Source organism: Barbus barbus (genome assembly GCF_936440315.1).
Source record: "Barbus barbus genome assembly, chromosome: 16".
In the NCBI taxonomy this organism is placed as follows: domain Eukaryota; kingdom Metazoa; phylum Chordata; class Actinopteri; order Cypriniformes; family Cyprinidae; genus Barbus; species Barbus barbus.
Window position 1 is genome coordinate 13,782,649 of NC_136744.1, and position 17,823 is coordinate 13,800,471.

General features: G+C 38.3%; 1 protein-coding gene across 1 annotated transcript in view; it reads left to right on the forward strand.

Annotated features, from left to right (window-relative positions):
* Window positions 1–15,952: 15,952 nt before the first annotated feature.
* LOC306882263 (pro-neuregulin-3, membrane-bound isoform-like) overlaps window positions 15,953–17,823 on the forward strand; it is a gene marked incomplete at both ends in the record, with an annotated part of 327,414 nt that continues 325,543 nt past the window's right edge. The window contains one exon of the mRNA XM_079436777.1: window positions 15,953–16,649. Within this exon, the coding sequence (XP_079292903.1) occupies window positions 15,953–16,649 (697 nt within the window). The remainder of the gene's footprint in view (window positions 16,650–17,823) is intronic.

Below are 17,823 nucleotides of genomic sequence, written 5' to 3' on the forward strand. Positions count from 1 at the left end.
TCATAGTGCATGTACAGTAGATCTGCCTCCCCTCAAAAGCATTAACATATTGACCTTTCTGAGCATGTCTAAGAAAGAGCTTACTGTCAGCTATACAGTGTTGTGGATGTACCGTTATTATATTGAGCGTATCGAATTAGAAAAAAAGTGAGTGAGTGAAGTCAACAGCATTCCATAAGAAAAGGCATTTAGAGAAACATGCTTGACATGATGTCATTGTCTTTGGTGTGCTACTGAACGATGTCTGTTCAACCTCATCTAAATATTTTATCATATGAGTGAAAGTGGCCAGCAGCCATCCTCAGGCTTTTTTAAATGTGTTGTTATGTGCATAATGTATTCCTCTCTTATTTTAACAGTTTATTTAATGCCAAATAGTCTAGAAGGTACAGTTGAGGGATATCTACATTTCCCTCTGTGTCTTCATTCCCATGATAGGCATTTCAGTTTAGTTGACAGGCTGAGAGCTCTCCTGCAGGGACTGTCCCTCTGATGTCCTTGTCCTCAAGTAGCTGGACACAGAAAATGGCAAATGAGTGTTTGGTGTGGGGAGTTTGCTATAAATTATTTAAAGTGGTGTACCGTCATCAGGGGAGATTAGGGTTCAATTCCAGCTCCCCGAGTCAGAACCAGTGTTTGGCTGGGGGACATGAACACACACACATACACACAACAAGAGACAGACAGAGACAGACTGTTGGAACAGTTGAAAGAGAAATGTTAACTCCCTGAGGAGCAGTGCTAGTTTGGATCAGAAGAGAAGCACTCTCTCACTCACAGCTCCATTGGTAGATTCAGATGCAAACCGTGTCTTCTGTCTGCAAATCAATAGTAGAGGAACAACTGCTGTCAAACACCCAGAACAACCCCGGTGAGATGAGATCAGTCTACAGTGATTCTGAACCATCTCTCAAGCATCCAAAATTAGACAGACGTGACAGTTTTGGTTCAGCCATCATTATCAAAAATGTCACCACTTCCGTTTCCACCTCAAAATTATACTTGTGTTGCCTCACCTATCTGGATAGTGAAGTTTAAAACGTATATAAGAATGTTTCACCCAAAAAAGGCAATTCTGACATCATTTACACATTCTTATGTTGCTCTGAACACAACTTTCCTCTTTCTCTTTTGATATTTTGCAGGCAGTCTAAGCAGCTTTATGCCATCAATAGAAGCATTTGGTGACCAGGTTCATGAAACATGCTTAAGGGGATAGTTCACCCAAAAATGAGTATTTTGTCATCATTTACTCACCCTCATGTCGTTCCAAACTTTATGAGTTTCTTTCTTATGTTGAACAAAAAAGAAGATATTTTGAGGAACGCTGGTAATCAAACAGTTGATGGTCCCCATTGACTTCCATTGTATTTCTACTATGGAAGTAAGTGGGGACCAACAACTGTTTGGTTTTTCAAAATTCTTCAAAATATCTTATTTTGTGTTTGACATATTAGAAATAAATTCATACTGGTTTGGAATGATATGTGGGTAGGTAAATGATGACAAATCTTTTTTGGGTTAATACACTTATTTAGAATAGTTAAGAATAGCTCATTTATTTAGAATAGTTAAGAATATTTTGTATTCACAAAATCAAATGTCTTAAGAACAGTCTGAAGAACAATTTTAATGCAAAACTTGCTTGGCTTTTTGGATGTTTGTGATGTTCCTGTGGCTTGTCAATAGGGAGAGAGAGCCAGAAAGCGACTGGGTAGATCCTTTCACCCCATATGCTCATGTTCTGCTTAGGCTATATTGGCTTCCCAGAAACTCAATGTATCTGATAGATATTTTGAGATATAATTTGCAGTGAAAGACAAAAAGGCCCTATACCCTTCAGTGATATAGCCAATGTTTGCAGTGATACTGCAAATACTTTTTCTGAATGGATAAATGTGTCATTAAGATTTATCAGAATTTACATACTGTCATTTTATTATTAAAGGAATTGTTCACCCCAAAATTTTAATTCCTGCTGAAAATGTCAAATTTAGAGATTACATTATATGACTTGCTCACCAATGAATCCTCTGCAGAATGAGAGTTTAAAACAGATGATCACTTGTTCATGATGCTCCTGTTCCTCTTGTCCTGTGTTTGTGTTAGCTGTTTTGTTTCATTTATTAACTTCCAACACTTAGATCCATGTCTCTGCCTGCAGCATTACACTTACTATTGGAACATTCATATAAATCTCACCCAAAAATGAAAATTGCCATCATTTCTTTACTTTGTTGTGTGACTGTCCTTCTACTGTGGAACACAAAAGAAGATGTTTAATGTTTAAATGTCTTTTTTATCCATTCAGTGAGAGTAAGTGGTGTCCTTTGTCATAGAAATATCTTCTTTTGTGTTCCACAGAAGAAAACAATAAAGTGTGGAACATATCTAAATAAGGAAAGATTTTTCCTTTTTCTATTTTACAACTTTCTTACCGCCAAACATAAAACTCCATATAATGAGTCCATAAAACTCATGCACTATTTTGTAAGTGTATTGGAATCTTCCAATCACATATCATTCTCATTCATTTAAGCATGCTGTGGTGGTGGCGGACACATGGAAGAAAATCTAGTTCATTTAAAGATTATGAGTTCAGCCCAAGTGGGGTTCACCCAGAATTTGAGAACTTCTAAAATTATTATCACCCTACAGTTGTATCTTAGAGTAGGATGCTTAAAGGAAGATTGCTCTGGGTAACTGACCTTCTAATTAGTATATTGTATATTGCTAAAAATAAATAAAATAGTTTGCAATTATTGCTTGTTTGTTCAGTCTAAATGATTTATATAGCCAAAAGCATGTGGCCATGGTTAACATGCTATTGAGCTCTTGACTGTGAATAACAGAAACTACACAACTCAGATTTAACGTAATTTGAATCAAATATATTCATAACCAACGACTTTGTTCCTTTCTCATCTATGTCATGTCCTTAATGTTTGTTATACTTCTTGCACATTGTGTATGTGCATTTTGTGAGAGGCAGTGTGTGTGTGTGTGTGTGTGTGTTTGTGTGTGTGTGTGTGTTATTTAGCTAATGAGCAGATCTGCAGGTGACTCTGCCTTGTAGCCTCGGCACACTCCTTAGCAGGGGACACCAAACAGTGAGGAGATTGTCATTATTTTCAGCAGAGTGACTGAATGAAAGAGCAAGTCAGTAAGAGTGATCTATCTATCTATCTATCTATCTATCTATCTATCTATCTATCTATCTATCTATCTATCTATCTATCTATCTATCTATCTATCTATCTATCTATCTATCCCAAGCTACTGTACATATGCATATACTGTACATATGTATCACGTAATGAAAACAGTTACTCACACTTGTGTGTTGCAACATTACTGTCGGATCCAATGTAGTCGCCACAGTATCGTCTTTTAGTTTCAATCTTCCTGAAAATCCTGTGTCGAGTTGAGCCCTTTTTTAAACGAATCTATGTAAAATGAAGTGAACAAAGTTCTCACTGACGTGGTCTGGAACTTCATTAAAAATAAAGTTCATCCACTCTGTCCTAATGTTGGGATCAGAGGAAGGCAATGCAAAGACTGTTTTCCAGAACCTTAGTATTGCACTGCATCTTGTTTTCTTCTGAGCCATCTGTTTGGTTTCTGCATAGACCTGCGTTCACCTCTCTGGTTATTTACAGTACATGCACAAATCAGTGGGCGGGACTAAACAGGCAGTGATGTAGAACGTTGATCTTTTTCTGGGAGGCGGAGTTTAGCAACACTATTACGTCATATAGTGGCACATTCCACAACCTATCATTTTGGCATACTGGGTTCAATATACAGTAAGTGGTTTTTAGACTAATGAGATCGTTCTGAAACTTACAGAATTTGTAACAAAAGTGACTTGATTTCTCAGTTCATGACCCCTTTAAATCTCATTCATAGTGACATTCACATATCAATGGAAGCTTATTCCAAATACTGATGAGTCTGATTTATGCCTTGCCAACCTTGAGACATTCAGGCATTAAATCTATTTATCCTCTTTATGTGTGAAACACGTCATTCACTTTGTGCACAAACACATCTGAGGCTTGTATTCTCCCTGTTGGCAAGAACATTCTGTACTGAAGTCTTAAAATCCACAGCTAAAGAGAATTCTTGGAGGTGAACAAGGGACAGAAAGAAAGAAGACTGAGGGACCGGACATGTTTCCCACAAATGAGTAAGTTTTATAAGTAATTTTCTTTGGATTTCGAAGTTCGAAACATAACTTTTTCTGTCACTTTTCACAGAACACCCCGAGGAGACTAAAAGAAAAATGCATAGGCTATAAGTGCTTCATGTTGTACACCCAGATCATTCATGTGCCACTTTAGAGTCCTTTCTAAGAAATTACACATGAAGAAGATGTGTACTGAAAGACTGAGAGACAAGAGAGAATTAAATAAATTTATAAGTAGAACATATCGATATATAATGAGGAGACTGTTAGCATTAGCTATGACACACTGATATGCATCTCCCTATATTGGCACAAATGTCAGTTTATTTGTGTTTGTCCTGTGTACACAGGAAAATGGGGATGGACTGAATCATAATAGTCAGCCCATGGTCGTGTGAGTAATTTTGTATTGATGAATAGGCTATATTTCAAATACCTCACATTTATGCAGGTTGCCATTACAATCCAAAACCATTCAAATTTCGGCAACCTGCTAGAGCGCCATCTCTTGGCCAATTTAGTGTGTGTTCAAAAAATCGTGCATTGTCCCAGTGCAAGTAACTTTTATTACTTACAAAATGTTTGAGAATGGCTACAGGTTATGGACTTGATGTCACATGTGGTGTTTTCTGTTGGCTGTTTAGAATCAGTAAATCAGCAAAGAGGTTTGAATTGATTCGCGGTTCAGTCTGATTTATTTGGCCCAGCACACTCACTGCACGCACAGAATCATTTGGATCTTTGAATTTCGAAATCAAGTGGTAGTCTCGTGTGGCGTTTTGACGTTTCAACATGTGTTTGATTTACTTTTTTTTGTTGCGCAGCTCCTCACGCATGACAGTCATATTTTTAAAACGCCATGTCCACATTAATTACGTTTAACGTTTAAAAAAAAAAAAAAGCATCTCGGGACCTCGTGGTTTTTCCATTTGGCATGATTCACAACTTTGTGAGGTAAAAGGTTTTCATAAATTTCCTCCCTGGAATTTGGTCCCTCATTCAATTCAATGCATATTGTTTTGTATAATGTATAATTATTTGTATAATGCAAGTGACTTTTCACAATATACAGGTCCTTCTCAAAAAATTAGCATATTGTGATAAAGTTAATTATTTTCTGTAATGTACTGATAAACATTAGACTTTCATATATTTTAGATTCATTACAACACAACTGAAGTAGTTCAAGCCTTTTATTGTTTTAATATTGATGATTTTGGCATACAGCTCATGAAAACCCAAAATTCCTATCTCAAACAATTTGCATATTTCATCCGACCAATAAAAGAAAAGTGTTTTTAATACAAAAAAAGTCAACCTTCAAATAATTATGTTCAGTTATGCACTCAATACTTGGTCGGGAATCCTTTTGCAGAAATGACTGCTTCAATGCGGCGTGGCATGGAGGCAATCAGCCTGTGGCACTGCTGAGGTGTTATGGAGGCCCAGGATGCTTCGATAGCGGCCTTAAGCTCATCCAGAGTGTTGGGTCTTGCGTCTCTCAACTTTCTCTTCACAATATCCCACAGATTCTCTATGGGGTTCAGGTCAGGAGAGTTGGCAGGCCAATTGAGCACAGTATAGGTCAGTAAACCATTTACCAGTGGTTTTGGCACTGTGAGCAGGTGCCAGGTCGTGCTGAAAAATGAAATCTTCATCTCCATAAAGCTTTTCAGCAGATGGAAGCATGAAGTGCTCCAAAATCTCCTGATAGCTAGCTGCATTGACCCTGCCCTTGATAAAACACAGTGGACCAACACCAGCAGCTGACATGGCACCCCAGACCATCACTGACTGTGGGTACTTGACACTGGACTTCAGGCATTTTGGCATTTCCCTCTGCCCAGTCTTCCTCCAGACTCTGGCACCTTGATTTCCGAATGACATGCAAAATTTGCTTTCATCCGAAAAAAGTACTTTGGACCACTGAGCAACAGTCCAGTGCTGCTTCTCTGTAGCCCAGGTCAGGCGCTTCTGCCGCTGTTTCCGGTTCAAAAGTGGCTTGACCTGGGGAATGCGGCACCTGTAGCCCATTTCCTGCACACGCCTGTACACGGTGGCTCTGGATGTTTCTACTCCAGACTCAGTCCACTGCTTCCGCAGGTCCCCCAAGGTCTGGAATCGGTCCTTCTCCACAATCTTCCTCAGGGTCCGGTCACCTCTTCTCGTTGTGCTGCGTTTTCTGCCACACTTTTTCCTTCCCACAGACTTCCCACTGAGGTGCCTTGATACAGCACTCTGGGAACAGCCTATTCGTTCAGAAATTTCTTTCTGTGTCTTACCCTCTTGCTTGAGGGTGTCAATGATGGCCTTCTGGACAGCAGTCAGGTCGGCAGTCTTACCCATGATTGCGGTTTTGAGTAATGAACCAGGCTGGGAGTTTTTAAAAGCCTCAGGAATCTTTTGCAGGTGTTTAGAGTTAATTAGTTGATTCAGATGATTAGGTTAATAGCTCGTTTAGAGAACCTTTTCATGATATGCTAATTGTTTGAGATAGGAATTTTGGGTTTTCATGAGCTGTATGCCAAAATCATCAATATTAAAACAATAAAAGGCTTGAACTACTTCAGTTGTGTTGTAATGAATCTAAAATATATGAAAGTCTAATGTTTATCAGTACATTACAGAAAATAATTAACTTTATCACAATATGCTAATTTTTTGAGAAGGACCTGTATATGGTTTCCAAGCAGCTTTACAGAAAATTCTTTGTTCAGTATATATTCAGAATGTAATGTCATCAGCCATAGAGAGCTGAGTGTATAGGCTACATCAAAGTACTGTCCGAATGGCAGTATTAAGGTAGTAAGGACATCGATAAAATAGTCCATGTGACATCAGTGCTTCAACCTTAATCTTATGAAGCTACAAGAATACTTTTTTGCGCCAAGAATATCATGTTGCGTCATTTTCTAGTTTATCCATTCATTTTGCATCTTCAGCATATGGAATGTTATTGTTGCTTGAGTTTCACAAGACCTTCAGATTCACAATATGAATAATGCACATTGTTATAAAAGTGATTTTCAGCCATAAACCTTTGTCATCGTTAGAGCTATTTTTTTCATACATAGACAACATATTTCAGTATGTTTGTTTATCTTAATATACAAACACACACAGACATTATTAGTCAAGTCAAGTCAAGTCTGCTTTATTGTCAATTCTTCCACATGTACAGCACATACATACAGAGAATTGAAATTGCGTTACCCTCAGACCCTTGGTGTAAACAATTAACATTAAACACGTTCAAATACAGATAATACAGTTTAAACATATGTACATACAACTCTATAGCTATACAAGTAAGGACATTGTAGAAAAAAAATAAAGAAATAGATAAAGTGGCATAAGGCGCATGGCAGATCATGCAAACCAGTTAAATAAAAACAAAACTGTGCAGATATATTTGTAGTGCAAAAAGAGCTTATCAATCTGATAATTACTACAGCTATATTCAGTGTTTGAATGAAAGAATATAAATAATGTTACTTGCTTCAATGAAAAATATTTGTAGAAATATATGGAAATAAGTGAAATGGTTAATGGGCCCGAATACAGGCCAACCACTCTGACACTAAACACATTTTCCACTGCTTCTATTTTTTGTTTTTATTTATTGATTTATTTTTTAGAGATTGAAACAAAAGGAAACCATGGGAACAAGAAGTATGCTGAGAGTTTACAGGGTTTGTAGAGGTAGGTATGATTGATTATCTTTGAAGTTCATTGATTTCATTTTGACCAGTAGTTTTAATGAGTGTAATATGAAAAGCAGCTAATTTGCAAATTAAACAAGCTTCTGCAATGCCTCTTCGGTGACCTGTGTCCTTATTGAACAAACTTAGTACACAAAGCTTGAATGTTGCATTCCTTGGACAGAACAACATTGGCAGATGGGTATGTTTTATTGAAATAGATTCATGCAACCCGCATACAATTATTATTATTATTTTAATAATTCACCTTGCTAGTGGGAATTTTCCATTTCTGGTTTCTTTTAGTTAACTGAGACCCAATCTATTGTTGCTGCAGCACTTAGAGCTGAGTATTTTACTCTGATGCAACAAAGATTTTTATGTCTGAGAGCATATGGACCAAACAGATAGATCTTCTTAGCACGTCAGCCACCATAAATTCACTTGAATTTAACTTTTTTCAGAGTTTCAATCCCATCCTAGCTGATTTTTGCTCCAGAATATGACCAAGTCAAAGTTTATCTCAAAATATTGTCAAAGAAATATTTCAAGATGCCCTCATATGAATTTGGAGAGAGATAAATTTAGAATCTCTCTTAACTAATTAGTTATCTATCACGATGATTAGATATATTAGTAATTTTATTTAAATCCAAGGGAAAAGTCGAAGTCCTATATATAACTAATGTTACCATTATGCACTTATTGCACCATCTGCTTTCAATTCACCTGCATCACAGGAGAATTCAGTATCTGTGTGTTAATATGCTGGTATAAAAACTGCTTATTCTTCACAGTGTTGTCTGTCACAGCGGGAGTGGAAGAACACTGAGTTATCTCCTCTGTGATCAAGTGAAGCCTCGTGCTTTGGACAACATGTCATTGAAGTTTGATGCAACATTAAATACATTTTTAAGACTTTGGCAGTACTGTTTATGCTATCGCAAACCTAAGGTAAAAATACAAAGACACACATTCTGAAAGTCCCCATGAAGCATCTTAATGAGCACAGTTTTGCACTGTATTGACTAGGCTATTTCTGATTGAAACATGAAGTCAGTGTATATAATGAAGTCAGTGTGAGTTGTATACAATCCGCTTTGGTTTCAGTGCATTGTTTTGTGTGACACTGGTGGATAATTTTGTATTTTGTCAATGCTTAGAAGTACACTAGCATACAGATGACCTTAAAGTTAGCAGATATAGACAAAACAAGTGAAACTGATGCAAACACCATATATTCATTTTCAAATGAAAATTACTTACCTTAATGTTGTTTCAAACCTGTATAACTTTTAACCAGTCTTTTCTCTGTGGAACATAATAAGATAGTTTGAAAAAAAAAAATGTTTTTGTGGTTTTTGTCTATGGTCAGTGGCATCCAGTGTTTTTCAATTAATCTTTTTTGTGTTTTGCAGAACAAAGAAATACAGTGATGACAGTGATTTACCTTTCCTTTTAAGCGTGACAGAAATATAAACCAAGTGACAGGCAAAAGTTCCACTTGTAATCATTGCTGGTTGGGACAAAACATTCTGATTGCCAAGAGGTACCTTTAAGACAGTGTAAGGCTGAACACTATCCCTCTTGTTTGTACCATACGTTTGGCCTTGTTTATTCCTAAGGTTACTCACATCCTTAAGAAGAAAAAAAGTCACACCATACAAGATAGCTGGTGTTTTCTGATCACCATTGTATTGTAGTGTTATATTGATTAGTAGAAGCCCAACAAATGCATTCCTTGCCAACAACGGTCCATCTTACATGCCATCATTCATCTATCCTAGTCGCTGTGGGAGTTCTCCAGTCATTAGGGTCCTGTCCCCTCAGGGCCAATGTTTTGAAAACTCCCTGATGAAAAGACTGGTCATTTACAGCCTGTCGATTTCTGTCACCTCTCTGGATGGAGAAGTGTGTTTGGTTGTCTCTTCGTGTGAACCTGAAGGCTAGTCTTGTTCCTGACCTTTAGTTGACTGGTTTCATTCTCTTTGACTCTGTATGCGTTTATCAGTCACAGCATTGTGTTAAACTTCTGACCTGCTTTACTTGCGTCATGTTGTGGTTTTTTTTTTTTTCTTTATTAATTTCCATGACCAGTCCCGGTTCCTGTCTCTGTCTCAACCACCTTTATAATGTTTTGTCATTCTGAAGCAGAAAATGTCACAACATTGAATGAATGACCTTTTTAAAGCTCTGTCGACTCGCTCTAATCCTTCATCTTCACCGTGTGATCTTCCATCTGTGACCCCTTCACATTCATTCTCAGCCTAATCACCTCCACCATAACACAGACCCTCTCTCATCTGGACAGCTGAGTGTCTGGTAATCTCCCACGTATGGATATCACTAGGGATCTCTCTTGGCCCAAATGCATATGGACTTATGATTTCTATGTTAGAGATATCTGCTAATTCTTTTGTGTATGCTTGCTATCTCTAAAGAGATGATTGCAGTGATGTGTAGTGAGTCCCATCATCATGGCATAGCATGAATAATATTGATTAAATCTGCTTCAACAGCAGTGCGGGTAAAGGAGTAGGCTACATTGGGAATGTTTCCTATCTACATTCAGATGTATATTTATTTATATTTATTTATATTAAGTGTTCACACCATAAGTTTCTTACCAAATTTATTATGCTAACTAAAGCTGCATTTATTCTAGTTATATTGTGAAATTTTATTATAATTTAAATATATTTTTAAATGTGATGTCAAAGCTCAATTCAGTATCTGTAATTCTGAATTCAGTAATTTGCTTATTCAGTATCAAATTATTCTTATTCAGTGCTTAAAGCAAAAATCAATATATGAATAATTCTTATTTTCAGTGTCGAAAATGGTTTTGTTTAAACGTTATGCATTTTTCAGGATTATTTGATAAATATAAAGTTAAAAAGAACAATATCTATTTGAAATATAAATGTTTTGCATTGCAATTTAATGCATCCTTGCTGAATAATGTATTATTATATATTTTTTTTTCATTCTTACGTATTCCAGATTTTTGAGTTGTAGTGTATCATTGTTTCCTCAAAAATAGGAAGCAGCACATTTTTATTTAATTATTTATTTAACTTTCAGAATAATAAATATGAGCAGCAAGTCAGCATATTAGAATTATTTCCGAACGATCACGTGACAATGACATTCTTGAATATATACAGTATATACATACAGTATATAAATAAAATTTAATTGTACATGAGGGTGAGTGAATGATGACAGAATTTTCTTTTTGGGTGCCCTATCCCTTTAAATTAGGGACATGGTTTTGATATGACCAAAACTGACCTTTGTTCTTTGGAAAGTTGCATGAGTTCTTTGAATAGTGGGAATTTACCTGTCATATTCTTAATTTTGGTGCTGTTCACTCGGATGGCACACAGATGTCTTTTTGTGTTTCTTCATTTTCTTTGAACGGGGAGGCTTTGGCTTTTATAGGCTCTCAGGAATGCCTGACAAAGTGCTTTCTCCTCAGTCTTAGGAACAGGACTGTGTGGGCGTACAGCTTTGGGGTTTAAAACATGGAACAAGAAAGCCTGGAAATGGGGTTTAGTGGAAGGATGAAGTGTAGATGTGTGACATACTAGAGGAAGATGTAGAGTGTGAGTGTGCGCACATACTCACATGCACATACTCTAATCATTGAGCTGATGTGAACTGGCAGGTTGATGCAACCTAAATTAGACAGGTAGAAACACACACAGCTCTGTCAGTCATTTAATGAGTAGCATTAGCCTAGATACATGCTGGTTGAGAAAACATTCACTTGGAGCTGCACTCACCAGTCAAGCATGCACTACCGAATAAAGCGTCTTTGCTGAGCAGAAGCAAAGCCTTTAGCAGGATAATCTTAAGGGAATATAGTATGTTAGAGCAAGGATGGATAGATAAAATTAGTAAGCTGCTGTCCTGCTTTGATGCTGTGTGAACACATATTACCGCACGCAGGGGCCAAAATGAACACCCGCTAAGTTCCAAATGTGTGGAAAATACAGCTTTGGTGCACAGGCGCATTTAGTTATTTGTTAGTTAGGTGGTACCTTTATAATTAGTCATGCTGGTGTGCAGTGTAGTGTTGCTTTTATACAAAACACAAAATAATGAGTAACTTGGATTCTAAATTAAATGTGGTCACCGAGTTTCTGTAGCCTTTATGACAGATGCAGTCATGATGGAAAGAGACTGTTTATTTATATCATGCTGTGAGTGACAATGAATACATGTTGTATCTGGACCTAGAGTAACTGATTCTTATGCAGAGATTCTGATCTCACTGAAGTAGCTACTGATACTATGGATGTATGGCAGTGGTGAAAAAAAGTTAAATATCAAGGGCACCTCACTTCACACTACAAGAAAAGGTATTTTAAATATAGTTACATGTGTAAATGTATAGTTCAGCTGACACTAAATGGACAAAGAGTATTTGATGTTTTGTCTTTATATATGTAATTTACTGAAAATCACGTTGTTCCAGTTGTGCTGCATTATTAAACAAAAATGCACAAACACTTTTTAAGCCTGGACATTCCATTATGATTTATAAAGGCAAACAACCACCATAAAATTAATAGAAAATTAATATTTTGCTATCCATCTTATTTTGAATGCAAGAGCATGTGTGGTCATTTGCAACTTGAATGTGCAAGGCTTCTAGTGTCATCTGCATCTAGTCATTTTAGCTGGATCAACAGCCCATTATGGTCCTAGATACTGCACACTGGCGTTTCTTATCATATTATTTCAATTTATTATCCTAATTTGAATTTATTTGTTATTATTACAGTTATTTAGCTATAGTGGCTAATAATTCATATGCCACACTTGTTCATAGAAAATAGCTTCCTTCAGCCTTGCAAAGTAAAGTGGTATTTCCAAGATTTTTGAAGATTGTGTATAATAAAAATGATGGGTCACTTTGTCTGCCTAACATATTTTGTTTTACACATGTAAGAAAATAATATGGGGCTCAGAACAACATGATTTGATTTGTGTTTTGGTACCTTTAACTTGTAATGTGTTTTTAGGATTACCTGCTGAATGACTTTTTTCTGTCTCAAATGGATTGGATTTACTCCTGTTATTTCTGCCACACAAAATACTAGATTCAGGTCATCTGTGTTGGAACAGTTCACTCATATGCTCTTTAAAGGTGTCTCAGTGATTTCTGCTTATTAAAAACTGATTCTCCATGGATCCTTAAAAATGTTATTGAATTTTAAGGTCATAATGAAAAGTCTTAACTATAATTTAAAGAGGTCTTAAATATGGTAGCAAAAAACAGGAATTGCGATATGGCTTAATGTGATTATTTTAGGCAGTAATTTAAATAAATGTGAGTTCTTCTTGTTTCAAAGTAAAAATAGGCTGCTGTTGGATGTTCTACATGCTCATGCTTTCAGAGCAGTTGATGCTTAATCAATGAATAGCCCACATTTATGTCAAGTGATTGCTTTTGATCTACCGTTGATGAATTAGGACGATGTTTACATTGCAGTGTTTATGTCATAAACTGTGAACTCCAAATAAAAATGCTAATTTTTAGCTTTTGACCTATATTTTTCACAGCATACACACAATATTGTAAATGTTAACTAGTGAAGTTAGAATCATTGTGTATACAAGGCAAAATGGCACTATAACAAGTTTGTTTTCTTATGCCAGTTATGGCAAAACACAAAAACTGTAAATAAAAAACACATTTTTTTTGCTGTAAAAGAATCCAAGATGACATACGTTAGTTTCTAACTATAAATTATATTTCATACCGCCTTAGAAATAGGCTCAGGAATACGTTGTCAGAATTGCCATATATTTTCTATTTTTGTTTGACTCTAAAACCTTAGTTATAATAATAGTAACAAATTTAATAAAAAATAAAAACATCTGTTCTGGGAGTACCATCTTGGAAATTAAATTTTGCTTCTCACTCAAGTTTTGTTGAACAATTTCAGTAATCTGTCTGCTAATTGATACTTTTATTTGTGGAATTAAACGTGGCTCATAGGAAATGGCATGTTTGTACAGTGCTTCATCTGTGACACATCTGTACCTCTAGGTGTCAGTATTAATCCAAGAGGGCTGCCATATCATCCAGCACAACATAAACAAGAAAATATTGACTACACCTTTAAAACAAGTTAGAACCAGGAGAAGGCAAACTAGCATCTCTGTTGTCTTTGACTATTAAAGTGTTATCCACTCCCTTTAATTACAACCCTTTTGTGTTGCACAGCAGTCTATTAAAAAAATACCACCCATTAGACACTGCACACGACTTCTAATTTATGCCATCCATTAAGTTTCCTTCCCTTCTTAGAGTCTTAGATGTGAGGAGGGGCTGATTGCATGATTGACAGTCCTGAAAGAGAGATGCTGAGACTCACTTTGTTTACAGCAGTCAGTAATCTCTTTTTCTGCTAATACCACAGAGCACTGACATGGATCTCTTTATTTCTTTCCCGTATCTTGTCTTTCTCTCTCTTGCCCTCTGCTTCTCTCGTTTTCTTTCTCATCCTGCTGTGAATGCTTTCTCAACTTGTACTTATCTCTCCTTGTCTCCCCCTCTCTTTCTCTCTCTCTCTCTCTCTCTAAAGGGGTGGGGAATATTCTTGTGAAGAGAGCAGGTGCAGTGCCTCCTCTCTCTCTTTCTCTGTCTGTCTCTCTCTTTCCTGGCATCAGCAATAGGGGAGAGTAGAAGGCTGTCTGTGTATGTGTCTGGCTGCAGTGTCGTAGGCTTGAGCCGCGGTAAAATCCCACAGGAGATTAGAGTGGGAACACACGCTAGTCCGGACGCTTTAGAAGCCCTAGGAGAGAGCAACAGACAGGCAAAACAAACACAACAGTAATAAGGAATGGATGAATGTTGTCTCATGGAAAACCTGCACGCTGTCTCTCTCTCTTTTTAACCCTCCTCGTTTTCTCTTTCCGTCCATCTTCGACAAGCTCACTCCTCCCTCCCTACCTCCCCTCCATCCCTCCACTCCGCTCCTCTCCCTTTCTCTCTCTCTCGCATTCTCTTTTGCGCTCTCTCAGTGGAGGAATGTAGATAGAGGCTGAGCGTACGCCCGCTGCTCTGCACGATATCTACGGCTCACTCTACAGCGGTGGGTCGCTCATCAGATGCTGTTCAGAACGGATTTGTACTGCTAACGGATTTGACCATCCAGCGTCTCTTCCTGGACAACTCTGCACCTGTCACTGCTTCCTCTGCCGGGTTTATTGCTCAGCTTGCACATACTGGGATCTGTGCTGCAGGTCCCTTGCTCCCTTAAGGATGCTATAAATCAGCAGGAGCTTTGGTCGAGGAAAAAGGGACATATTGCTTCACGGTCAATGCTGAGTCCTCCTTGGTGAGGGAACCAGCTTTTTGAGATATGTATAGCTGACTCAGCGCTCGAATACAAGACCGTGAGTCAGATCAAGACCTTGAAAAAGGAATTGGTAAGAACGAGGGAGCCAGAGAGGAAAAATATGAGCCAGTGTTTAACTTTTACTGAACTCTACCTTCAAATATTGCAATGAATGGAGGTACGAGGTCGGAGAATAAATCTAACGGTGGTGTCATCTGCAAAAAGAGGGATTTGATAATCTGACGACAGAGAGTGCTGCTGCAATGGCTGGTGCTCGGAGTCAACATGCAGATGATTTCACTCCTCCCTTTCCTTCCACCTTCTTTGCTCAGTACCTTTTTTTAACATTTGTACCATTTTAGTGATCTTGCGGCGAGCTGGAAATCATTTGGACGTATTGGTGGAACTGGACTAAAGGACTGTCCTTTTTTACCGGATTCTGCAACCGCTGAGATTTCTACCTCCGGAATTCTATTGGGTGTATGCTCTTGTCTGTTTGTGAGTGTGTGTATGTGTATTAGTTGTGTGTGGATGTGATTTGTCTGCCTTGATGTGTTCGTAACTATCTCTGTGTTGTTGAGGTTGTGATATACTTTCCAATTTTTTTCCAATGTCTGGCATTGCTGGCCAGCGTTTCACCTTCTGCTGCCCATGTCTGCCGAGTGCCTGGCCGTGGGCTTAACCCTTACCGTGCCACAGGCGAGATGAGTGACAGCTCTGGAACAATGAACAACTCGGGGGCTATGGTACTGGAGGAGCCCGATGGGAGAGGTGGCTCCGGTGGACGTGAACAAGCCCAGGCCCCTGCTCGTGGTGGCATTTTAAGGTGTGGGAGCTGTGCCCTTTGGCCCCGCCAACAGACTTGGCTCTGCGTGGTTCCGCTTCTCATTGGTTTCATAGGCCTAGGGCTCAGTCTGATGCTGCTGAAATGGATCGTAGTGGGTTCTGTGCGGGACTATGTGCCTACTGACTTGGTGGATGCCAAGGGAATTGGCCAGGACCCAATCTTTCTGTCCAAGCCTAGCACTTTTCCTAAGGGATCTGACACTACCACCACAACCACTTTTGGAGGGGTCAGCTCGGCCAACCCTACCGTCACCACTGTGGTGCGGAACAGGACTCGAACAGGAACTCCTCCGAATGTTCCCCCCAGGAGTGGTGGTGCATCCGGCAGCCAGGTGACGCAGAAGAGCCCCTCTACACGCTTTGTCACACGTAATCCCACCTTTACGTCCACCGTGGCCTCTACCACAACGTCTACTGTCCATACGTCAACCTCCAGCCCCTCTCCCTCCAACCCTGCCGTTCTAAACGACTCCACCCAAATGTGGACCAGAGAGCAGTCATCCACTGAAAGGCACGTGACCACGCCTGGTCGAACCCACGTCAGCCGCAAGACACGTAAGTTTGATACTTTCTGATTGCTGCTTGCTGGTTTTTGCTTTGGCAATAGATGTGTAGTTCTGCTTCTGGTGCGGACTGTTGGTAATCAGACTTTTTTTATTTTCTTTGTAGATTGCAGTTTTCATGGTACTCTAAGCAAGTGTATACTGTGTTAATGACATTCCAGATGTGAAACATGACAGACTCGTGGCTGTGTGCAATCCCGTCTATCATGTCGCCAGGGAGCGGCAGATGCACTAATGACAAACAGTGACTCTGACCACTCCCTGTGTTTCAAAATAAGATATAGTGAATCAAGAAATATAAAGAGTGTAATAGTGTAAAACAGCTTTACCTTTTCCTATTTTATATTTTTGTCACTGACTGGAGCACATGAAAAAGCTCATGTATCAGGATATCAGTTAGTGAACATCAGAAGATGTCTCTTTTAGCTCTGCATTTGCTGATTCTCTTTTCATATTAAGTTACTGGAAGAGCTTCAAGCGATGTGTCTAATAATGGTGTCATACTTTGCATAGATTTATGTAATTGACAGATATTACACATTTTGCTGTTCATTTAAAAACTACAGGAGCCTCTGAAAATAAGAAAATGGTATTGCATTTGCTAATGGTACACCCCAGTGTAACATCAATGGCATTTTAATTGTCTGTGCGTGCATAAATTGATTAATGCGTCATCATGCCTGATTGCTCGCACCTGCTCATAGTCTTACCTGACGCCAAGGTGTGCTGTCCATATGTGATTCAGATGTGGGATTATAGTGCCTTTACTGTAGTCATCAGAATGCCCGGATAGAGATACGTTCACAATTAATGATCACATTAATTTACATACAGTGGACAGCCTGTGCACAGTGACATTTAGGAAGTCTGGCATATGTCTGAATACTTGTCATAAGGATTACAGTGACTCTTTGTAGTGGAGTTTTTGTTGTAATGCTGTGAATATTGTAATATTTTGAAGAGCCCTTTCTTTGAATTCGGATGGTAATGTTGGATTTTAGTGTCGGGTAGTAAGAGGTTGTCATGCCTCACCACTCTATGAAATTACTTCAAGATCCATGTTTAATCCAGATTAAGTTACCTTCATTCATGGAAGCTGCTAGTGTTACATCTACTGTTAGTCTTTAGGAAACTTACCTTGTAATGGAAAATCTGCTCTGTATTTT